A 25,627-nucleotide genomic window follows, 5' to 3' on the forward strand; every position below is an offset into this window, starting at 1 on the left:
GTTACCCCTGTAGCCACCTCTAGAATTACCTCTGGGTGATGTAGGTGTAAAAGAGGTTTGCTGCTGGTTTGTACCTGTATTTTTGGATCCTCCTCTATAGGTGGATCTACGAAAGGAACCTCTTTGTGTCGGCTGTTGCAATGCTCCCATTGATTTAGCCGTTTCGGTATCCTTCTTCATCTTTTCTAGGGCCTCATCTGTCCCTGTGCCGAAAAGTGTTTTCCCATCAAAAGGTTGGTTCAGTAACGATGTTTGTACCTCTTGTTTGAACCCTGATACTCTGAGCCATGCATGTCTCCTTAACATGATGCTTGTGTTTGTAGACCTTGCCGCAGTTTCTGCCGCGTCTAGGGCGCACTTTATTGAAGTGTTAGTAATTAACTTCCCTTCTTGTATGAGTTGATCTGCCCTCTTTTGATGTTCTTTAGGGAGATGTGTGATGAGTTTTTCTAACTCATCATAATGCGCTCTGTCATACCTTGCAAGTAGTGCTTGCGTATTAGCTATGCGCCAACTGTTTGCCGCTTGAGATGCTACTCTCTTGCCAGAGGCATCTATTAGTTTAGACTCTTTGTCAGGAGGTGGAGCTTCTCCTGTAGATAAAGAGTTTGCTCTCTTGCGAGCGTTTGTGACCACTAGTGAGTCTAGAGGAATTTGCCCTTCAATGTATATTGGGTCTTTTGGAGCTGCCCTATATTTTTTATCGATTCTTGGGTTCAATACCCCAGCCCTCACTGGGTCTTTGAATATCTCTGATGTATGACTGAGAAGGCCCTTAAGCATTGGTAGTGTTCCTGATGTTCTTTGTGCAGTAGGTAGTGTTTCTAATAAGAAGTCCTGTACTTGAGGTTCTGTATGTAGGTCTACCTTATGATATGTTGCTGCTCTAGTAATGAGTTGTGCAAACCCAGTATTGTCATCAGGAGGTGAAGGTTTTGAGGGATACGATTCAGGGTCGGTATCATTATCTGACCCTACATTATACTCTTCCCATGGATCTGCCTCCTCTGGGATTGTGTCCTCATCATCCCCAGGATGGTCCCCCTCCCCTGTGTCACTCTCTACATCTGTTGTAGGTGTAGATGGTCGTGTGGGAGGAATATTTGGCCTATTGTGAGGAAGAGGAGAAGATGGTGTGTGAGGTTTGGGAGAAGAGGGAGGAGTTGTATTCGTCCCCATTGTTCTCTTCTTCGGATGAGTCTTGTCGTCCGAATGTTCATTCTTCCTCTTTTTAGGTAGTTCTGTGACTACCTTGCCAGTCTTTGGGTCAATAAACAAAGTCTTTTGTTTAGGATCCGTCCCGTGTTCCTGTGTCGGTACCGCAGTTTTCGGTTCCGAAAGGTGTTTTTTCTTTTGAATGTCCATTTGTATTTTCGGTGCCGAGATTTTGTTCGGATCCGATTTCTTCGGTATCGAAGATGTCCCCGGTGTCGAGGGTGTTTTCGACGCCGAAGCGTGCTTCGGTGTCGACATGGACTGCTTCGACTTCGAGCTTTCCTTGACTTGGTGCTTCGGTGTCGATGTGGTCCGTTTATCGGAACCGGAACCACTATGATGGGAGACCGAGTGTTTCGGTTTCTGTTTCGTTGCCGGGCTCGAAGGCGGGGCATTGGAAACTTTTTTCGGTTGTCTGACCGGGCTCGAGGGCGGGGTCGACACCGTGCGGGGTCTGTTCTTTGGTAAAGGGACGTCGTCACTCACGGTTTGTTGGACGTCGATTTCCTCGACGTCGGACTCGTCCGCTTCTGACCCCGCCTCGTCGGCCTCTTCTTCCTCCTCTTCTGGGTGCTGGTCCTCGAACAGCTCCGGGATTGCTTGTGACTGCATTCTCGATACCTCGTGTCTTCGGGCTCGACGGTTTCTAATCGTCGACTTTGAAGAGAACGCTGCACAGGCCTCACAGTCCCTGGATTCGTGTTCAGGGGACAAGCAGAGGTTGCACACCTCGTGTAGGTCCTTGTGTGGGAACTTAGCACCACACGTTGGACATTTTTTGAATGGAGTCCTTTCCATGGACCCCGGGCTGGACTACGTCGAGTTTCTCGTAGTCGTCGTCCTTCGAACCGCGTCGGTATGGAGTAAAGTCGCGTTCGATAACGATACCGTCGATTTGGAAAGGAGTACGCGCCGGTTATAACCTTCTTTGTTGAAGTCGGTCCGGAGCGCTTCTATCCTCATCCGAACCCGATGGCGGAAAAAAACAATCTAAGGATGGAGCCGATGCCCATGCGCACTAACACCAAGAGGAGGAGTCATCTATGACGACAAAGACTTCTCCAAAAGAAAAACAAAGTGCAATCATCCGAGCCCAACACCAGATGGCGATCTATTCATAAATGTACCATCTGCAGCCCATATGCCTCGAACACGAACTTAGATCCACTACTTATTCTCAACCCCTTCCAGATCTGCCTCCACCCTCTGTGCCGCCTCCACAGGCTTCACCCAAAAACCAAGCACACTGGACCGACTCCAAAATCTATGACAAACACTCCGTCTCGAAAATCCTTTCCACCTTAAACCCAAACAACCACTTTAATGACCCACTCCCCTCTAACTGCCTAGATGCCGCAGCCCAATCCATCATTCCTAGCTGGACTGCAATAATTAACGCCTCCCTTCTTCAGGGATCCATACTGTCTCTCTGAAAGCCGGCCAAGTCTTCCCCATTAAAAAAACCCATCGCTGGATCCTGCCTTCCCTGACAACTTTAGACCTATTTCTAACATTCCACTCTTAGCTAACGTTCTGGAGAAGTGTGTGCAACAGCAGCTGAGCCAACACATCTCAAATTTCCCCCTACAAGATGACTTCCAATCCGGCTTCAGGCCTGGGCTCAGCATGGAAACCACCATTCTCCACATCGTGGATGATGCCCTCCAAGCCCTTGACCAAGGCAAGACCTGTCTCCTAATCCTCCTAGATCTTTCCTCGGCCTTCGACATGGTCAACCATGAGAAACTACTCAAACGCCTCAAACTCAGGATGAGAATGGATGGCTTTGTTCTTAAATGGTTTAGGTCCTTCCACCACAACCGGTAACAGAGATTCCTAATTAACGGTAACCTGTCTGCTCCCTCCCCAGTCATGGTTGGAGTCCCCCAAGGATCAACCCTGTCCCCCACCCTCTTCAACCTTTACCTAGAACCGCTTGCCGAAGTACTACACACCGCAAATATTTCTTACCACATGTACAATGACGACACCCAGATCTACATCAAGATCTCTTCTCTCTCTCTTGAGAAGATTCTTTCCCTGAATGAAGCCTTGAAATTGACTGTCCAATGGCTCTCCTTCAATCAACTCAAACTCAACGCAAAGAAAACAGAATTTCTTCTAATTTCCTCACCCAAAACCAACCCTGAGACTCAGGTATGGATTAAGGCCATCACAGCCTTAAAGTGCCCTCCGACCATCGTGGACTTGGCCAAATCCCTTGGAATAACCCTGGACCGCAACTTGAACATGCAGGACCACATCAACTCGATGGCCAAATCAGCCAGATTCCACCTGAGTTATCTAAGGAAACTGAAACCCTTCCTTGATTTTCCCGACCTAAAAATGTTAGTCCATGCACTAGTCATCTCTAGACTGGAATATGGCTGCTCCACCCTCTCGGATTTACCCAAGAACTCCCTGGCACCTTTAAAAGTGTGCCTCAACGCGGCCGCCAGGCTACTAACAGGCTCAAGGAAGTTCGACCACATTTCACCACATCTGAAAGCTCTGAACTGGCTTCCTCTACAGGCCAGAATCCAACTCAAAATAGCATGTTTCACGCACAGGCATTATACTTAAACTTCCCTGCATATCGTGCCCAGAAACTCGTGATATCTGGAGGAACCAGAAACTCGCGGTCCACCAGAGACCTCTTGCTCCAACCTGCACATTTTAGCAAAAGAAAACGTACAATCTGGTTTTCTCTGGGGCCGCACCAAGAATATGGAACTCACTCCCACCAGCCATCAGAAGAATCCCTTTTCTGGCTTGAAAAAGGATGCCAAAACCTTCCTAATGGGCAAATTCCTCGCCTAAATTTTGCTTTCTATTTCACCCAGAGACCTTGCTCTATTGCCTCTCTAATGCATCCCTGGAGTACACAGACACTATCCTCAAAGCACCTCCGGGCATCCCTCCATGGACCTTGGGACCTTTGTTTCCTGTAAAATGTAAATTGTACTGTGTCCCTTTTATCCCTTTGTATCCAGCCCCCCTCCAAGTCTTTTGTATACTACTGCTGATTCCTATAAAGCGCTCTGATACCCTAACGGGTCAAGTTCACGCTCTATAAAACTCAAAAATAAATAAATCAAATAAAATACATGTTTATCATCTCCCCTACCATCTGCCTTGCACTGGCTGGAGCATAAAACGGGTATCTTTAGAAGAGAGATGTGCTTTTGAGATAAATCGAGAGATTTAAGGATACTATTAAGCTCGGTTCAGCTTGTATGAGATTATTGGGTTTTTCAACTTGTGGTAGCACAGGTATCGGCCAACTTCTCTGTGTTAAGAGGTGGTATATAAGTGAAGATGTGCTATATTTTTTTAGCTAGGTCTAATTGCTGTGCACACTTTGATAAAAGAATCTGAAAGTATTCATAGTCAATGTGCAATGTCTATTAGCGGATGATTTCCTGCTGTCAAGGGTGATCAACTCCAGATGTGTTACATTACTGGGATGAGTTACTGGTCTTTGGATGCCTACTTCTATTGCTATACAAAAAACACCCGACTAAGTATTTCTGAACGATTCTACGGGCCTACATTATGGAATCATTTTTCATAAACATTGAGATGAGAGGAACTTGGCATTCAGAAGAACCCATGAGCCCTGCCTCTTCAACACTGCAAAGAGATGCATTTTTATTAGGAAAAAAACAACATTTTTGGTGAGTGAAAACAGTGAATGAAAAGTCATGTACACATCCGGGCAGCAAGCAATTAACCGTGAGTGTGTCCTGCTGCAGGAAGCCCACACACACTGCATCTTCATCCAGGGAGCCCTTAGTGAGTGCCCCTTTAAAATAAAAGAACACTGTGGATAGGGAAGCATATTGTGAAAGTAGACTGACGCCATTACTTTACACCTAGGTATCTGCAATATAAGTCGCATGCACACATGCATCATTTATATTACATAAAATAATGAGCAGTTGTAGGGTGCCTTGTGAAACAGAAAGAACATGCTGTGATGTTCGATGTGCAGCATTTGAATAGGAAAAAAACACTTTCTGAAATATTAATCATTTGCTTTCAAAACTTCCACGTGCAGAAAAGGTCACTCAACTTTAGTAGGCATAAAATACCGATTATAATAATTCCTCCAAGCTCACTGGTAACTGGATGGTGGCTGGTAAGGCAAACTTGTGGATCACTTAATACTATACATTTTAACCAGTTTGTTTAGATTACTCAATAACTTTACTTCAGTGTTACTCTTATTGGTAATGAGAGAGCGCAAACTGATATAAATATATGAGTACATCACACTTACCTATAGAGAGCATAATTCATGAAGAGAAATGCCATGAGTGCTAATAGTATATGAAATTATATTCTAAATGTATAGCTAATATAGAGATTTAAGTAGAAGTGGAACTAATACAGAAATGTGTGACATTATATGATTTTATTAGACGTGATTATTTTGAATCTATGTCGTGTAGCTGTTAACATATAAGATGGTCTGTGGTAAAACGCAGAACGTGGTAGGCCTCAGGGCCAGAGCGGGAGCTAAAAGGGAAGGTGTTTCTTTTCACGACACAGATTGTTTAACGTTTTTGGTCATTGCATTAATGGGCCATGATTTAGAGTAATGTTTTCTAAATAATAGAATAAGAGTTTTAACATGCTTTAATTAAATGAAGAAATTGAGTGCTATAATCATAATGTGAAATATTGTAGGCCTGAAATGTTTTAGCAGTGATTTACATGTACATGTCTGGGCTGAGAAATGTTGCAAGCCTTTTTAGAAGTCTATGAGAGTTGGGTTCTTGGCGGCAGATATCTGTCTGCAACAGGAAAGGGGGGATCCAATTATAAGTGAATGAATAGAGGTCTGTTCAGTAGACGGCCCAGACATGGAGGAGGGTTCTGGAATGTTTAAGGGGTATCAGCGGGCCGGAGAAGAGACTGAGAAGCAAGGTCAACTCTAACGTCTGAGGCCCAATACAAAGCATCATGGAAAAAGCCTGAAGTTGCACCACGTGAGAGGCGTTTCGCAAGGGGCGTCTCAAATGTTGTTGACTGTTTTGTATTAGGGACAGCACCCCTGGGTGGAGTTAGAGCAGAGACCTGAGGACCCTTTAGAGAGCGGATGGGTAGGCAGTGAGGGGTCATGACTGGAGAACTTTAGGTTTTCACCAAGAGACTTAGAGTGGGTGACTTCCCTTGGGGGTCATTCATTGCTGACACCTTTGTTAGGTTGGGATTTGGTTAAGTAGGGATACCATCTAGAACAGGGTAGGGACGCCTAACCTGTGTTTGTTTTCCTCCAACCTAAATGAAGGAGAGATATGCGTCTATGCTGATAGCTTTGCTATTTTTAGAACTTGTGTTAGTGATTTCTGTTGCTCGTCTGAGGGCTTTTCGAGAGCACATGTATGTAATTGGACCTGTGTATCTCGTGAATCTCATTCTGAGATGCTTGTATTTGCAGCTCATTATATCTTTACAATAAACTTTTGAAACCTAGAAGTTGTCCGTGATCTTTGAGAGTAGAGTCCTTTCTTGGGTGAACTAATTTGCAGATAGGTGTACTGTTTCCTTCCAAGACAGGCAATAAAGGTTCAGTCGACCAGATCGAGGTTTGGATCAATAGATATAAGGTATCGATCAAAATCTCGCCCTTTCAGTTGGTAGCTATAGAGGATGGTTGCCTTCTTGAGGACGGTGACCTAGGCCAGGTTAGCTTACCCCAAGGCCCCTAGAAATCGATGATCGGAAGAACAGCCCGCAGATGAAGATCCGGATGACGTGAGACAGAAAAAGCAGCAGTATCGGTTGAGAGTGAGTATAAAGGGTTATGCGTGTTAGATTGCGGTGTTTTTGTATTGTATCTATGTTGTAATGTCTGGCGGAGTTGAATGTCTGTAGAGTGACTGTGGAACAGGTTGTGAGCGCGCGCAACCGGTGGAAATCTTAAGTTCAAGGAGAGCTTAAGTGGTTCGGGTGTATCGGACACCCAGAGTAATTGTCAACTAGTGTGAAGGGGGTCATGAGGTACCATTGATCACCCGAGAGACCGAGATAGGGGGAACGTAAGAGTGAGTGCGTGAGTAACGGACGCTGGTCGGAAGTTACTGTGGGTGTAAGTAACCTATCAGAGAGACGATAGACATCTCGTCAGTTGTGTTGACAATTACAGATAGACTGTGGACGTACAGTCGAGAGAAGTGACCGCTTGGTCGGAAGTAGTCATTTTTCAGTGTATGAATGGGACGCATGCATAACCGGGAGACGAGTTGTGAAAGGAGGGGTGCTGCTGCGAAGCGGAGAAAAGAGACGTCAGGTGGTGTCGCGCAGTGATTGGCTGACCGGAGAAAGACCGCGCTGTGATAGGCCAGCTAGCGAACACGTCATACAGGGTCGCGACGTGATTGGCCAACAGGAGAAAGACCGCGCTGTGATAGGCCAAGCTAGCAAAGCCGCGACAGGATTGGTGGATTGTCATCAGGAAGTAAACAGAGTAGCGAGGCTGGATTTTGTGCGCATAATTATGAAGTGCTTTAAATGGTTGAAAGCGATGTTTAAGAAAGAGAAGCGGGGATCGTATGAAGGGGAAGAAGCCCCGCCGGAGGATACGCCAGCTCGTTATATGGCAGTAAATGTTGGGTTGCATACGATCCTTTGGATATCAGAGTGGAGTAAGATTACTGAAGGAAACGAGGAACTGACGTTCCCGAAGTACGGGACGTTCAGATTAGAGGTGTTACATCGATTGAAATCAGTCATGACCTCAAAGAGACCCTTGCCTAGACCAACCCAGTTTGAAGCCCTTGAGGCATGGCTTAGGGCAGCGCATGAAAGGAATATGAACAGACGACAAGAAAGGGTGAAACGCTCGGTAAGGGCAGTACAGGATGCCAGGTGGGATGCGGATGCTAAAAGATGGAGAGTGCATAATTTGGAAATAAATAAACTGTACCCAGTGTTAGAGGCGCCAGTAAATAAAAGCCCCCTAGAAGAAGATGACGAGAGTGAAACAGAGGACAGCCTGATAAACAGATTACTGACAGACAGGCCACCCCCGTATAATAGAGCAGGGGGAGAGGTCGAGAATACTGAAGGAGAAAAGGGGGGCAATGCAGGAGAGCATAGACCGCTTCCCAGTTCAGAGTGGGATCCTGAGCCAAAGAAAGAGCTGTCCCAGCCTAGTCAGGTGCAACAGGTGGTCGGTAGGTTTGTGGTACAAAGAGCGCCGGAAACGGAAAGCGCCACATCCTACCCATTGCCAGATGCACTACAGGTACCTGTTACCATAGGTCCTATAATATCGATATATGACCAAGAGAGAGCAAGAGGGGAAGAACGGAAACGGAAAGACAGAGAAAGAGCAGAGCAGGCAAGGAGGAACGATACCACTAATTCCCCAAGTCAGATGCCGATACCCAGAGAGTGGAGCACCCCGATGCACACAGCAGGGGACCCAGGAGGAGATCCTGGGGGCCCTAGATGGCCAATGGATCTGAGGGGATCTGGACGAAAATCCTTTCAAGAGCTAAATGAGTACATGAAGCAGTGGGATGAGGCAGTGAAGGCTCAAAAGTGCATCAATGCTGCAGAAGCAGAAAGGGAAAGTCAGGACAGCAGAGCACGAACTCACTGCGGGGCTGGGGAGAGTAGCCCGGAGTGGGACTGTAGAGGGAGTAGGGGAGTCACCCATTGGGCCCGGAATGGAGGTAGAACAGACCTGGAAAACGGGGGCCCCGGGAGTGAAGGGGTGGCGTGCCCAATACTCAGTGAAGGGGAGAGGAGAGCGCAAGAGTACAGGAACAGCTTTAAGTGTCCACACTGTGTGCCTGGCACCAGAGAACAGAATGGGAGTTGTGAGAGGTCGCACCATAGTCCCTGTGATGACAGAAATGAGCGCAGCCCAGGGAATATGGGGAACCAGGAAGGATCGTATCGGATACTGAGCGATACGAGGCAAAGGGAGTGTAGCGACCAGAGGGAAAATAACAGAGAGATGTGCGGTGAGAGGAGAGAAGAAGACGAGAGTGGGCAGAGAGAGAGTAGGGATAAAAGGCCCGTGTTCCATCACCTTCCAAGATTGGATGGCCGAGCATGGGACCTGGAGAGATGGGAGCAAGGGAGGCCACCCATTAATTCTCCTGAGCCCAAACGCAGAGCTCGAAGTTGGGATGGTAGGGAGACCAGTGAGCCCCCTTCGAAAGACATATTGCGAGCTGAGATAAAAGCCAAGAGACTTGATGTCTCCAGCTTAAGGTCAGATCTGGATGACATGGTAGATGGTACCCTGCCTTTAGAAAGAATGGAAATGTATGAACAGGATGAAATACTGTATATGGCAAAGGACATCACACGAAAGGCGAGAGCAGTCCATGAGAAGTTAGTCGAACTAGCAGGCAAATATATGGTGGACTTGTCAAGAACCAAAGCATTACAGGGTAACCACAGGCTACATTACTCAGACCGAGATCTAGATGAGAGGAGAACGATTGGGCTGAAAACACACATAAGGGAACTGATTACTGGAATAAGGACATGGAGGGCACTAGATAAATGGGAAGAGAGGTGGTCCAAGAAAGGGACCGGTAGAAGAAGCATGATTGGTATAACACCAGGACAGCAGGGAATAGAAGCTTACCCTTTGCGTGAAGTTGCCAATGGGAGCTATGTACATGTCCCTTGGAGTAGGGGAGATTTAGCTGCTTTTACCACATCTTTCCCCAAGTTACGAGAGAGCCCCGTGGAGTGGTACAAGCAAGTCGAGAGGTTTGTAAAGATCTCAAAAGTCCTATGGATAGATCTGAACACGCTGTTTGACATTGTAGTACCAGGAGATCTGTGGACAGCATGCAAGGTTAGCGCTGAGTGGCCCACAACGGAGCCAGAGAGAGATGCTAGGACTAATGGGCCGTCCGAGATCGTGATGGCAAAATTCGAGAGAGTGATGACTTGGCTGAAAGAAAAAGTGCCAATGCAAGACATAGATTGGGTCAGAATAGACAGAACGAGACAGGAACCCAAAGAGACAGTCCATGAATATTACGAGAGATTGCTGAAGGCGTTTAAACAGTATAGCGGCTTGGATGTAATGGATCCAAAGGACATAGGGCAATTCGTGTCCAAGTTCGTCCTGGGACTGAGACCGGATATTAGTTTAATGATTCAGCAACACTCGATTTGTTGGCAAAGTAGACCCCTAGATGAAATACTGAGATATGCCAGGTACTGCTGTGATGAGGTAGACTCCAAGGCTAAGAAACTAAAAGAGAAGCTGATGGTGGTACAATTGCAGGCAGCAGGAAAGGGGGGACCGCAACAACAGCAGCAAGGGACAGGTACAGGAGGTAAGAAGCAGTACAGTCAGAACAAGGGTAATGAGGAGAGTACTACCTTTAGACCCAGAGTAGACATAGCTACCTTGAAGAAAACGACTAGGTGCCACCAGTGCAACGAGTTGGGGCATTGGAAACGCGAGTGCCCTTACAATGTAGAGATCGGAGAGCAAGAGATAGAGGAGGAAGAGGTCCGGAGCGCACCTATGAGAGGGGCGACGCCATACCAAGGAAAGGTGCTCAAAGGGGGGGGGGCTCCTCCCCGAGCCCAGTTCCCGCAACCTCCTCGAGTAGGGAGTATGGGTAAGACCTATAGACAAATGCCCCTGTTTGTGGAAGGTGAAGAGTGCTATTATGTGGACCCATTAACCGGACAGAGAGTGGAAAGAGAAGACTGCACCCTTGGGGCAGCCTTAGAGGTAGATCAGAGGGGACCCTATGTTGAAGCAGAAGTAGCAGGGTGCCCTACGACATTTCTGGTGGACACAGGAGCCACTAGATCCACGATCAGATCAGCTGCAGTTCCAGACCTGCCCATGTCTGGAGAGACCATACAGGTGGTAGGGGTCGCAAACAGGAGAATAACCAGCCAATTGACAGAACCGGTACAGGTGAAAATAGGGAAGTACAGCGATGAGCACCAATTTGTGGTTTGCGATTCAAGCCCTGTGTGTCTGCTAGGAAGAGACCTGTTGTGCAAATTGAATTGTACTATATATTGTACACCTCAGGGAGTGGAGGTATTGACTAATGATGATGATGCAGATTTCAAAGTTGCAAACTCAAGAATATGTGTGGAGCTGTACCCTACTTTGACAGTAGACGAGCTTCCCTGGGATTTGAGAGAGACAGTGGCATCAGAGGTATGGGATTTCACTGGGGAAGAGATTGGATTGGTCAAAGGGGTGGACCCAGTGAAAATTGTAGTGAAACCGCATGCTGAGTTCCCAAGAACACCCCAGTATAAATTGACTCCAGAAACGATTGCAGGCATAAAACCCGTGATCGAGTCCATGATTAAACAGGGAATACTGAAAGAAATCGTGGGTAGTCCATGTAACTCCCCGATTATGGGTCTGCAGAAACCAAATGGGAAATTTCGGATAGTGCAGGACCTTCGAAAGATTAATAACATAGTCGTTTCATGTTGTCCAGTGGTACCGAATCCATCAGTGATACTGTTTCAGATTCCATTCCAAGCTGAGTGGTTCACTGTGATAGATCTTTGTCAGGCTTTCTTTTCGATCCCTTTGGACGAAGATAGCCATTTTCTTTTCGCATTTAAGCTGGAAAATCGCGTCCTAACATGGTGTCGTATCCCTCAGGGTTATACAGAGAGTCCATCGATCTTTAACCAGCTTCTGAAGAAAAATCTTGAAAGTCTAGTGCTGCCCCAGAAGTCAGTTCTGGTCCAGTACATAGACGACCTCCTTGTGGCGTCAGACACAGAAGAAGCTTGCAGGGAAGACTCCATTGCTTTGTTAAATCACCTAGCTGCCAATGGGCATAAGGTATCCCCGGGAAAATTGCAGTACTGCCTGACAGAAGTGCAGTACTTGGGACACAGAATTGAGAAAGGCAAACGAAAAGTGTCACCAGATAGGATAGAGGCGATCATGAAAATGAATGCGCCTCAGACCCAGAGAGAGGTCAGGATGTTCCTAGGGATGGTGGGTTATTGCCGACAGTGGATCGTGAACTTTTCACTGAAAGCAAAGCCCTTGCAAAAACTGACGCACAAAGAGGTGAGTGATCCGGTACCATGGGACAAAGACTGTTTGATGGCATTCTTACAGCTGAGAGAGGACCTGTGTCGTGCTCCGGCATTGGGAATGCCTGATTACAATAAACAATTCTTTCTTTACTGTTGTGAGAGAGAAGGTTGTGCGTTGTCTGTGTTGGTCCAAATCCATGGGAATGCCCGTAGACCAGTTGCTTATTTCTCAGCTACTTTAGACCCAGTAGCCGCAGCGTTGCCCGGATGTCTCAAATCCGTTGCTGCAACGGGTGTCAGCATTGAGAGATGTGAAAATATCGTCATGGGGCACCCGTTAGAGGTGTGCGTGCCACATTCTGTTGAACTGTTGATGACCAGGACCAAAACACAGCATCTGACCAATAGCAGGCTCACGCGCTATGAGCAAGTTATTCTTGCTGCAGAGAACGTGACCCTCAAGAGATGCTCTGTTTTGAACCCTGCTACCTTAATGCCACTTCCAAATGATATTGATGATGATGATGAATATACAGACCATGACTGTCTCGATGTGACAGAACTATGCACCAAACCCAGACCCGACATCGTAGATGAGCCACTGACCGACCCAGACGAAGTTTTCTTTGTCGATGGCTCATGTGTAAGAGACGAAGTTGGGCAGTTGAGAGCAGCTTATGCTGTTTGTACAATTGAAGGAGTTGTGGAAGCAGGGTGCCTGGAAGGAGTAAACTCCGCTCAGGTAGCCGAGATTATTGCCCTAACACGTGCTTGCTTAGCAGGCAATCAAATTCGAGTCACCATCTACACCGACAGCCAATACGGGTTTGGGGTAGTTCATGATTACGGGCAGTTATGGTCTCAAAGAGGGTTCATGACTTCTTCAGGCTCTCCCATTCGCAATGGAGAGTTTGTGCGCTTGTTGTTAGAAGCATTGCAATGTCCAGCAAGTATCGCAGTTGTAAAGTGCATCGCACATACCAAAAATGAGGACTTTGTTTCGAAAGGCAATAGATATGCTGATGAAGTTGCGCGGTATTGCGCAGAACAAGGTTACTCTTTCACAGAGGTGGATGTGGGTGGAATAAATGTGAGAACTGAATTAGCCATGATACTGGAAACTGTTGATACTTGGGATGAATTGTCAACCATGCAAGAAAATGCTCCTGATTCAGAAAAGGAAACATGGGTAAAGGCAGGATGTGTAATGGGTGAGACTCATTTTTGGGTCTCAGCAGACGGCAGAGCAGTGTTGCCCAATGAGATGGTGAGTCCAATGGCTAGACTCATACATGGTCCCGTACACTTAGGGAGAGATGCTATGCTGAGAGTGTTTAGACAGACTTGGTACAATCCTAAGTTTAGAATAGCAGCAGAAGCAGTGTGCCAGCGTTGTGTGACCTGCCAGCAGCTGAATGTAGGGAAAAGAACACCAGTTGCACTAAGTCACATAGGAAGGTCTGGAGGTCCATTCAACAGAATGCAGATAGATTTCATTGAAATGCCAAGAAGCAACCGCCTCCGCTATGTCCTGGTGGTTGTTTGTGTGTTCTCCAGATGGGTTGAGGCATACCCTACACGTAGGTGCGACACCCTCACAGTGGCTAAGTTACTGCTTAGAGAACTTATCCCTCGGTTCGGGGTGCCGGCCTTTTTGGAATCAGATAGGGGAACACATTTTAACAGCGAGCTTGTGAAGATGATTTGTGTTGCACTGAATATAGACCAAAAGCTCCATTGCAGTTACCGACCAGAAGCCTCAGGAATTGTGGAACAAATTAATGGCACGATCAAGTCCAGAATAGCGAAAGTTTGCTCCTCAACGACCCTGAGTTGGCCTGATGCCCTGCCATTAGTACTCATGAGCCTTCGTAGTACCCCAGACAGAAGAACAGGGTTGTCACCACATGAGGTGTTAATGGGGAGAGCAATGAGACTGCCATCTATTCCAGCTACTGCACTGTTAAATATCACAGATGATATGATCCTGGACTATTGTAAGGGGCTGTCTGACGCCATGCGTTCTGTGTCCCTTCAGGTGCAGGCTGCAGAGGTTCCAGCGTGCCAGGGCCCTTGCCATGACCTGTATCCTGGGGACTGGGTCCTGGTGAAGAAACATGTGAGAAGAAGCTGCTTGGATATTCGTTGGCGTGGGCCCTACCAGGTCATCCTGATCACAAGTACAGCTGTAAAGGTGGGAGGCCTGCCCAACTGGATACACGCGTCGCATACGAAAAGGGTTCCAGCACCTCTGGAAACAGCTCCTCTCTCGGATGGACGTCCAGCTGAGGACCAAGAAGCCATAGAGGGGGCTAGCCAAGCTGTAGAGGTGCCAGTGGAAGCAGGGAACGAGTCTGACCAAGCTGAGGACGGTCAGTACAACAGCGAAACAGAAGACGCTACAGAAGGAGAAGACAGCTGGGAGTACGAGTCTGACCCTGACAGGTCTGAAAGAGAGCGAGAACAGACCAGAAGGAGAAGGAGTAGAAGGGCACGTGGAGAAGCAAATTGGCCGCAAAGAAGAAGTTCTAGCCTGAGGTCAACTCCAGAAGCAACCCTTCCTCCGATATCAGAAGACTCAGACCCAGAAGAAGGTGCTCAGGGCGCTGAGGCACCGAACCGAAGGAGGTCAAGAAGAGTGCGTGTGCCTAACAGAAGATACTCCACACCTGAGTGGACATATCTGGCGACAAATGTCTGTGAAACCGGAGACAGGGAGGATCCGAGCGGTGGTGGTGTCCAGTTCTGAGCCCATTATCACCGTGGAAATACAACTGTTGGTACCCGGTGTCGAACAAGAAGGGTCACTAACATTCGTGCTCCCCAGACCTCCCCGCCTCAGCAAGTTAAAACACATGTTTCTTACAGAATTGAAATTCCCCGACTTTGGTACCACGATAACAGCACATGAAGAGCATACTCTTCGCATGGAAATATTGAACTATGCTATTGAAGCTGCAACCACAAATCTAATAGTCGATTGTTAAAGGACTTTGTAAATAAAGCAAGCAGAAGAAAAGAAGATTACCTAGCGCCCAGGAAGCAGAGAATTTTAGGGAACCCCTTGAGTGGATGGAGAAGGGCTAGGGTTGTCTTTTTGAACTGTGAAAGGACTTTTTGCAAAAAAGGCTGTCAGCCTCCAGCTGTGTGGATTCTAAAGAAAAAAAAAAAAGGATTGAAAGAGACTGTAAAGGAACGAGAGGAAAAGAACTTTTTTTGCAAAGAGAAAGGGAAAAGCTAGATTGTCTGACGAAATGGAGGCCGGCACCCCGAACCGCAGAGCTAAATGTATAATAGGTACACTAATAGTAGGAGTGATAATATTAATAGCTTTAGTGGTAACAATTTCTTATGTAAAGGGACATGAGGAAGAGGTAAAGGTAACTGATGCGAATTCTGTAGTAACACTTACACCCACTGTTGCAGGTGAGAAAAGGGAAAACACTCAAGAGAAAGCGTTATTGGCTGCAGAAGCCCGCAGGTTACATGTAGACGAGTCCCAAGGAGACTTTAGGTCAAATGCTTATGCTAAACTTTTGTATGAATACGTGGATGCCATGGAGGTTAAGGATTGCTACGTCTGCATGCAGTTGCCTGCGTCTGTAGATGAAGGAATTCGATATCATCACCTCCCTCTGACATATGGCATTACATGTAGCTTATTGCTTAGTATATTTTATGAGAGAGATAGTTTTGAATACTATTTCTCCAATTATGATTCTGTGTTGCCAGAAGTCCCGAATTATAAGCAGATGAATAAATGGGATTACTGGAAGAGTGAAGACAGATTGGCCAAGTTCTTCATTCCTTGGATTACCTTAGATACTTCACATGCCCGTAGAAATAATCTGACATGCAAGGTGTCAGAAGTCGAGAAAAGGTTCATAGGGCAGGTGGATGATCGTTACAGGAGACAAAAGATTTTGAAAAAATCAGGACAAGGGAAATTAGATTGGACCGAGGAAGAGAAGTCACACAAGAGAAAGGGTAGTAGTGGTCCAATAGCTTTAGATAAAGCGCAGAGAGGAAAGTTATGTCTTCACCGAGCCAAAACGTATTATGAAAATGTATACGTGGGTGAAGTTGACTGTGAACATGCTTTTAATTTAGAGTACTACACTAAGGATTTCCTGAAGGGAATGCAAGTGATTCCAAATGTGTATTTTGTATGTGGAAGAAATGCTTACGTGAGACTACCTGACAACTGGTATGGATCATGTTACTTGGCAATTGTCTTCCCCAAAATATATCATGCACAAGACTTATTGATCATTGAGGGCCAGACATCATCGAGGGGAAGGAGAGATTTAGGCGATGCAGAAATGGTTGGAGATGTCTTTGGAGCTATGTTCCCTCTTTTGGGAATAATCCTTAATGATGTTAAAATTAGACGACTGGCAACAGTTGTCGACAGGTTGTCTGCCAGCACTGCTCAGTCCTTAATGCTGGTAGAAGGAGAGATGCAATCGATAAGGGCTATGGTTCTTCAAAATCGGCTTGCATTAGATGTCTTATTAGCAAAAGAGGGCGGAGTCTGTAAGGCTTTGAAGGTTCAGGAATGTTGCACTTACATTCCAGACCTTTCAAAGCCCCTTGAGAAAGTTATTAAGAACATAACTAATATACACAAAGAGATCGAAGACTTGAGTAGAGAAAATGTCTGGGAAAAGGTGGGCCACGGAATGAGTGCAGTTGGAGGGTGGTTTTCCACCTTAGGCAAAAGCTTTATTTGGTATATCCTAAAGCCTATCATCATAATATTGATCTGTGGGATAATATTGTGGGGATTGGTGAGGGTATTCAAATGGTACAGAGCAAGAAGGTCAGAAAGGGCCCAAAGAGAACAGTTGCAGAGATTGGCTGCCATACAAGATAATCAGTACAGGAGCCTGAGAGCTCTGGAAGCGCAGAGAATGCCAGCAATAACTGCAGTTTAAATGTTTGTGATGACCCCGAGAGGTCATCAAAGGGGGGAACTGAGAGAGCGCAAACTGATATAAATATATGAGTACATCACACTTACCTATAGAGAGCATAATTCATGAAGAGAAATGCCATGAGTGCTAATAGTATATGAAATTATATTCTAAATGTATAGCTAATATAGAGATTTAAGTAGAAGTGGAACTAATACAGAAATGTGTGACATTATATGATTTTATTAGACGTGATTATTTTGAATCTATGTCGTGTAGCTGTTAACATATAAGATGGTCTGTGGTAAAACGCAGAACGTGGTAGGCCTCAGGGCCAGAGCGGGAGCTAAAAGGGAAGGTGTTTCTTTTCACGACACAGATTGTTTAACGTTTTTGGTCATTGCATTAATGGGCCATGATTTAGAGTAATGTTTTCTAAATAATAGAATAAGAGTTTTAACATGCTTTAATTAAATGAAGAAATTGAGTGCTATAATCATAATGTGAAATATTGTAGGCCTGAAATGTTTTAGCAGTGATTTACATGTACATGTCTGGGCTGAGAAATGTTGCAAGCCTTTTTAGAAGTCTATGAGAGTTGGGTTCTTGGCGGCAGATATCTGTCTGCAACAGGAAAGGGGGGATCCAATTATAAGTGAATGAATAGAGGTCTGTTCAGTAGACGGCCCAGACATGGAGGAGGGTTCTGGAATGTTTAAGGGGTATCAGCGGGCCGGAGAAGAGACTGAGAAGCAAGGTCAACTCTAACGTCTGAGGCCCAATACAAAGCATCATGGAAAAAGCCTGAAGTTGCACCACGTGAGAGGCGTTTCGCAAGGGGCGTCTCAAATGTTGTTGACTGTTTTGTATTAGGGACAGCACCCCTGGGTGGAGTTAGAGCAGAGACCTGAGGACCCTTTAGAGAGCGGATGGGTAGGCAGTGAGGGGTCATGACTGGAGAACTTTAGGTTTTCACCAAGAGACTTAGAGTGGGTGACTTCCCTTGGGGGTCATTCATTGCTGACACCTTTGTTAGGTTGGGATTTGGTTAAGTAGGGATACCATCTAGAACAGGGTAGGGACGCCTAACCTGTGTTTGTTTTCCTCCAACCTAAATGAAGGAGAGATATGCGTCTATGCTGATAGCTTTGCTATTTTTAGAACTTGTGTTAGTGATTTCTGTTGCTCGTCTGAGGGCTTTTCGAGAGCACATGTATGTAATTGGACCTGTGTATCTCGTGAATCTCATTCTGAGATGCTTGTATTTGCAGCTCATTATATCTTTACAATAAACTTTTGAAACCTAGAAGTTGTCCGTGATCTTTGAGAGTAGAGTCCTTTCTTGGGTGAACTAATTTGCAGATAGGTGTACTGTTTCCTTCCAAGACAGGCAATAAAGGTTCAGTCGACCAGATCGAGGTTTGGATCAATAGATATAAGGTATCGATCAAAATCTCGCCCTTTCAGTAAGAATAATTTAAGTTTTATGTGAATACGAAAGTTCGTCTACTCCTACGTCACACCCACACCACAACGAATTGTTGTGGACCAGCAGCTTACACTTCGCTGGAAAGTGACTGAAACCGAGAGTAGAGTAGTGGTGCTTTTTGTATTCCATCTAGAATCACGAGTTTAGGGTGGGTTTAGGGTGGTGGTAGGGCAGTAAGTTAAGTATATCTTGTGGTCCGTCGTGGTAGAAAAGAGATGACAAGTCACCCCACCGAGCAACCTTCACCTTCCCACCTACATACGGCATATTCCACATCATGACACAGCAGTGGAGCATGGTGCAGTCCCACATACAGGTAAAAGATCCTTACAGAGAACAATTTATATACATTACAAAAGGCATCAAAAATACAAACAAAAATTGGGAAGGCAAATTAAAAAGGAAAAAAGATAGGCTTGGATAAATGTGCAGGCATTTGTCGGCCAAATACAAGATACAATTCAGGCCAGTACAACACAGTCAAAGATCTTAAGTTATGAGAATCATAGAAGGTAAAAAACAAAATAAAATTTAAAGCCAAATAATTTGTATTTTACAACAAAATTAAATGACCCTTGTGCATGAAAATTACCGGTAAATGTACATTATACTGTGGTTATCTGAATGAACATGGAACAAAATGAATGTTAAAGTGTTAATATTACATTCCCTACCCCATGAAACTTACTCTAGACATCACCTTCACGATTTGAACTGATCTGGGAATACTTGCTGTACAGACTTCTACTCCACAAGGCACCGGGAAATACCCAGTGACTTTTACGACTTAATTATGTGCAGTTGGGGGTGTAATTATTATGATTTGTGAAGTAATTCAGAATGCATTAATGTAAAATAGAACGCTATTAGTAAAAATGACAATAATTATCTTTCTTCTCACAGTCAGGCCTGCAGAGGTAAGCGCTTAATGTACTTTTGGGTCTATTGTTAGTGCACACAGGGCTAAATTAGGGTCTGGGAACAGTGGTCGCTCATGCGCCTATTGACTGTGTCAGTGAGGCGCTTGGGAGGGAGGGTTGTTTACGCCTATAGATATATATGAGAGAAAATGTGTGTGTATGTGTCTGTTGTTTACACCTATATATATGACAGAAAGAGAGAGTGCGGTGTTTACACCTATGAATGTGAGTGTGTGTCTGTCTTTTCTAAGTATCTCTGTATTTTTGCCTTTCTATATGCATTGTGCATGTTTCGGTGCTTTTTATTTCTAATCCTATTTCTAACCCTGCGGTACGTGTTCAATGTTAAAAAAAAATAAGCAGCTCATAGGGACCATATTCACGAATGGTCCACATTAGTCACAATGTAATTGAATCCCCTTACTCTTGAGAAGTAGTAAACATCACCACACCATCAGGGGCAGTGGTGACTATCTGCAGAGTATGAAGACTGGCAAGGTCATCCTTTGCGAAAGTTGGAAAAGGTTAACCCACCCAGCCCACCGGATGTGATCACCCACTCATGCAGGAAGAGGCACCCTGCAAAAGGAAGCCATAACTGAACATCTCACAGAGATAGAATACACTAAGGTGACTCTGGGCAGGTGATGGTGCAGGGGTGCCTACGAGAAAGGACCCTGGCACAGGAGCAGCAGCAGCCCCAGCAGGGACAGCTTCCGAGCGGGTAAGGCCAATCCCCTTTTATAAGCTTTGAAATTTGCGGCATGTGACAGGTTCCGTTACCCAAGGATTGACAAAGTAACTCTGTAGCCTCCCTACCCCACCAGGCGGTATATTCCATGTGCACCACATTTCCATGTAGTTGTGATTGCTTTAGCTGCCTGGTGGTTAACACATTTGATGGAAAGATCTGTTTTAGTCTAGTCCTAGTTTTGACTTAAAGTAGCATACAGGGTTAATGAGCCTCTTGCAAAGCACATCATGTAACATGCAGATGGCATTTTTTTATGTAGATAGGTAAGTAGGTTCCTGCTTTGAACACAGAAATCCTTTTGTTACATGCAGTTGCATTGTAATCCTTCTAGTACAGCACAGTGAACTGAAGGATGATATGTGACTCCTGCACCCAGTAACTCCCACTGTCTTATATAACACATCCTGTTCAATGATTTACAAACTTGTGTGATTTATTGACAATATAATATGAATGTTTGCTGTAAAGTGATCTGGCACACTAAATTGGGATGAATAGAGCAGTAAATCAAATAAAAATACTGGTGTTTAAATTGTTATTTTGCACTGGGACAGAGTAACGCATCTGACATTCTTACAGTGCATGAATATCTATTATATGGGGGTTCCAACAAAGTCAAAATCGTGCCTCACTTAAGTGCCTTTGAAGTGTCAACAAGCTGATGCTTTTGTTTCCCTTCCTCTGTATTTACATCTAGGTGTGAGGCTACAGGCAGGCCCCAGCCTGGTTACTGGGACAAAAGAAGACCAAATGGGCCCTTAGGTTCGGCCTTTGCTATTGCCCAGCTGGAGTCTCAAATGACAAACCCTCCCCTCCCCACCTCCAAGTTGCTGCTCCCAAGGAAAGCAGATAACGAGCAGGCGCTGCTGAATGAATCCCGGTGTCTCAAACTTACACCGGGATGAGTTCAGCATATTTTAGAGTGGGGCTCAACTTCTTGGCAGGGTGGACGGCGTCCACCTTGTGAAAAGAGTGGGTGGACACTTGCCACCGGTGAGTACCCCCTACTCGAGCCGTGGATGTACACATCCGGGCAGCAAGCAACCGTGAGTGTGTCCTGCTGCAGGAAGCCCACATACACTGCGTCTTCATCCAGGATGCCCTTTGTGAGTGCGTCTTTAAAATAAAAGAACACTGTGGATAGGGAAGCATATTGTGAAAGTAGACTGACGCCATTACTTTACACCTAGGTATCTGCAATATAAGTCGCATGCACACATGCATCATTTATATTACATAAAATAATGAGCAGTTGTAGGGTGCCTTGTGAAACAGAAAGAACATGCTGTGATGTTCGATGTGCAGCATTTGAATAGGAAAAAAGCACTTTCTGAAATATTAATCATTTGCTTTCAAAACTTCCACGTGCAGAAAAGGTCACTCAACTTTTGTAGGCATGAAATACCGATTATAATAATTCCTCCAAGCTCACTGGTAACTGGATTGTGGCTGGTAAGGCAAACTTGTGGATCACTTAAAACTATACATTGTAACAGGTTTGTTTAGTTATCAACACATCTCTCCACAGATCTATTTAGGCCAAATTATCTGAAACATTTTACCCAGGATATGTTTGCCAAGCACAGTGTCCTCAGGACGCACAGTGGACAACTATGTACCCTTTGTGGAATGGAATAACCAGTGTGGTCCTCCGCCACAGGCTCGCATACACAGGGTGCACTACACAGAACTCAGACAGGTGGTCTTACATCAAATACACCCTGTTGACAAGCACGAAGCACCATTAAAGAATACACCAGGCAGACCAATAGTCATTATAAACACGAAATCACCAGACATCCCAGACTCGGTCTATGAGAATACCAGCACAGAGGGTGTCCAGATTAAGAACGGACAATGGGGCAGACAAATGGCACAGTGCATTATAGAAACTCTGATAACATAACATACTATAACAGCCTTGTAACGCATATTTCTGCTGTGACGTAACTACACGTCAAGGCCATAAATTAGTAGCATTTCAATGAGAACTCAAAGTCACAAGTGTAAAAACTGGCATATAAGGTCAACAACATATGTAAAATGCGGCAGCATCTCATGCCTGGTCCCTTCCCAGCCATGCTCACCTCTGTAATCCGTGGGTTGGTGCACTTGCTGTGGGCACCGGAGAGCTCCAGCCACTGGTTCTCTGGTGTCTGGCAGTGTGGCTTCAGGGTGCACTTGTTTTCTCCCTTGCACCAGCCACACTCGAAGGCGAGGTCTGCTTTCAGGCACAGGCCACAGCTCTCCCTCTTGGCTGCACACTTGTACAGGTGAACTGCGGCAGAAGGAAGGCAAGAGGAGAACAGCATCAGGCCACGCCCACAAGAGGGAGATTCACAGATGTTTAGACAATGATGGCAAATAAAGGCTGCCTAAGACATTGAATCTTCTCCCATACATCAACATCTCACACAAACGGTGTCCAACATTTGTCCAGGAAGGTGGGTTCCATGGAATCTGGTATCTTCATGTGGTATACTTACATGTAATAATTCTAAAAGTCAATTGTTATCCTGAAAATATGATACATATCTAGCACTCCTGGACCTTAATTAGACACCCTGGTCTTACACTCTATGTGTTCCCAATTGAGACTCTTGCTTTCATGTTATGAATACTCCTCTATCTCTGCAAAAGCCTTCTTGAATTTTAAGACTGATTTTGTCATACCACTCTTGCTGGATCGTGGGTGCGTGTGCATCACCCCCACATTTTAATGACAAGTTCCCTTAATTTACTCCTGACTGAGACTGGAGTCAGCATGAAGGCTGTTTGTTCTAGAATTGCATCTATAGAATAAACTCGCCACTGTATTATGTTCACCGCTCTACTATTTTGTTGTAATCTTAATGTATGTCTCTCTCTCTCTGGAAAGTCTCTAGTCCATCCTTACAGAGATATCTTCCTGTATAAAGGCCCCCTCATGCTACTCTTTATAGCTCAATCTGTACTGCTTATGTTTTTGTAGGATTTAGCCAGCAGAAATTAACACAGTTCTACAGGTGAAACCCCACCTTTGGTCTCTGACATGATGACACACACAGTGTTCTGTGCATCTCCCGAAGCAGCAGATGCATAAGTGTTTGCACCTGTCGTTGTCATACATTTACACAAGTTAATACATTTAGCCCGTTTCCATCTTTCTGTGCTATTATTTCCTTAAGTGCGACCAGGTAGAGAACATAAGAAACTCTAGCATAGGTCAAAATGGCCTGTCTGATCACCAAATACAATGTTGGTGTACCGTGATATTTTAGCGAGAGGAAATTGTGAGGAGTTGTACCACTCAGAGGCAGTATGGGTGCTGCTGCATTGATGTGGGTTCCCTGCCTTAGGAAGGGGAGAAAGACCTGAAGAAGAAGGAGGACGTCAAATTTAGGGGCTCAGTAGTCTTCTGCCATATTATTCGGGTGCATTGAGAGGAGAGAAGCACTGGAATGGGAAGCAGGCGGTGGAAAGATCATCTTAATCTGGTTTTACGTTGACATTTCCAGGTCGGTTAGTGGACCTTGGGGACCTCGGTCAAGGGAGAGGGAAGGTTAGTGTAGGGGAAGAATGGCCAAAAAGTTGGGTCAGCTATGTGGTTGTTGGCTGCATGTGTTTTTAAGCTCTAGGTCGTTCCATTTCACAAACTCAAAGAGGCCACATGCACAAATCAAGAGATCTAACTTAAAATTAAGAACAACTACGAGTCTGAATTGTGCCGCTTTACTGTGCGTAAAAATTTTATTTGTCCTTTTTCCAATTCTATTGTCTTTGCCCTAAGTTTAAGCTTGTGACACAATGTTGAATTCTCTGTCACTGCACATTTGGTGGCTTCTGGAGGAATTGAAACATCTACATGCCGTGTGCGAATTTTCATTGCAACTGCTAGATTGCCATGCATTTTAAAATGACTTCCTATGTGAGTAATTGATTTTGCAATCAAAATGAAAAGGAAACATGATGATTGTACAATATGTCTTCCAGAAAGAAAAACACGCTCATAAGAGTTTATAATAGAACTGCATGTACAGCAAGCAAGAAAAAAAAGCCAATGTCACAAAAATGCCCAGCACAAGCATTTTCAATTTTCCCAGCCCATTAAAATAAAAGAGAGAAATGCACAGGAATCCTTCTTTGTCAATGGCGGAATCTACGGCGCATGTTGCTATGGCTACTAGTTCCAAGGACGCACTGAAATAATTCCTCACCTTTGTTCAGAGCTGGGTTGTCGATGCTGAAATCCTCGTTCCACACCACCGTCAGCTCCACAGGTAGACTATTAATCTCCATGCCTTCGTACGAATACTGCAAGCAGAGGGGAAACAGATGGAATCACTCATACTCTAGGGCGGCGCCATGATTCAAGTCAATATAGTTTGGATCGGCACAAGGTGCCTTCAGGATCGAAGTAAGGATAAACTGATCCGCGACCCGCCTGTGCGAGTCAACCAATCTCTGTAGCCAGACAAAGAAGCTTTGATGCCTTTTACTAGCCCAAATTCTTGGCTAACATGCCATAATGCATACTATTTTAAGGTACTAAAGTCCTAAAGACTTACTGATGCAGAAGTCTTTAGAAATTTGAAAGACAATGTATCATTGTTGGTGAATCCACAAAGAGGTCTCAAATTATGTGACTTTTGACATGGCTAACCGGACATCGAGACCCGCTCTGCCTGCTACTTAAGGCTCACAAACAGTTTTTGCAAGACAAGGAGAAGGGAAAGCTGTTTCCACTTCTGAGGGACCACGGCCTGGAAATTTGGGCCAAACATAAACATATGAAATCATCTTTCAACTGCAAACCCTGTGATTTGCAAAAAATAGAGGGTTTTGCAACGTTTTGCCAGATGCTAAACCCATTTTCTAATTTTAAAAAGTCGGAATATTGCAAATGAATAATTCCAAATCACAAATAGGATAGGAGGGGATGTGAAAGGGGTGTCCCGCCGTTTTGTGTTTCACAATTAAATGAATGGCTTGTGACTGCAATTGCAGTTGCAAACCATTGAAAAGGACTGCTCCTTAAAGGAGCCGGTAACCCATTCTTGAAAGAGAAGCTGTCCCCACTGAACAGCTTCCCCTTTAGGAATTGAGGCAGGTAACCTGGGTGAAACAGACATCCTGTTCCCCCGATTTCCGCCCAAATAACATATATATGTATACTTTTACTTAAAGCAGACAATATGCTTTAATGCAGCTTTAAAACAAATACTGTGTTTGGGAATTCAAATGCAAGGTACGTGACCTAGTGTTCCTTACGGGCCACCATCCCTGTGTTTGTAGTCAACCACAAAGACTCACAAACAGCAACCTGCCT

General features: G+C 45.2%; 1 protein-coding gene across 1 annotated transcript in view; it reads right to left on the reverse strand.

Annotated features, from left to right (window-relative positions):
• The window catches only part of PLXNA4 (plexin A4), a 1,016,639-nt gene that overhangs the window by 267,371 nt on the left and 723,641 nt on the right, over positions 1-25,627 (reverse strand). The window contains exons 12-13 of the mRNA XM_078677443.1: positions 24,516-24,612; positions 22,407-22,597 (exon numbers count right to left, since the gene is read on the reverse strand). Of these exons, the coding sequence (XP_078533569.1) occupies positions 22,407-22,597; positions 24,516-24,612 (288 nt within the window). The remainder of the gene's footprint in view (positions 1-22,406; positions 22,598-24,515; positions 24,613-25,627) is intronic.

Source organism: Lissotriton helveticus, chromosome 1_1 (genome assembly GCF_964261635.1).
Source record: "Lissotriton helveticus chromosome 1_1, aLisHel1.1, whole genome shotgun sequence".
Classification (NCBI taxonomy): domain Eukaryota; kingdom Metazoa; phylum Chordata; class Amphibia; order Caudata; family Salamandridae; genus Lissotriton; species Lissotriton helveticus.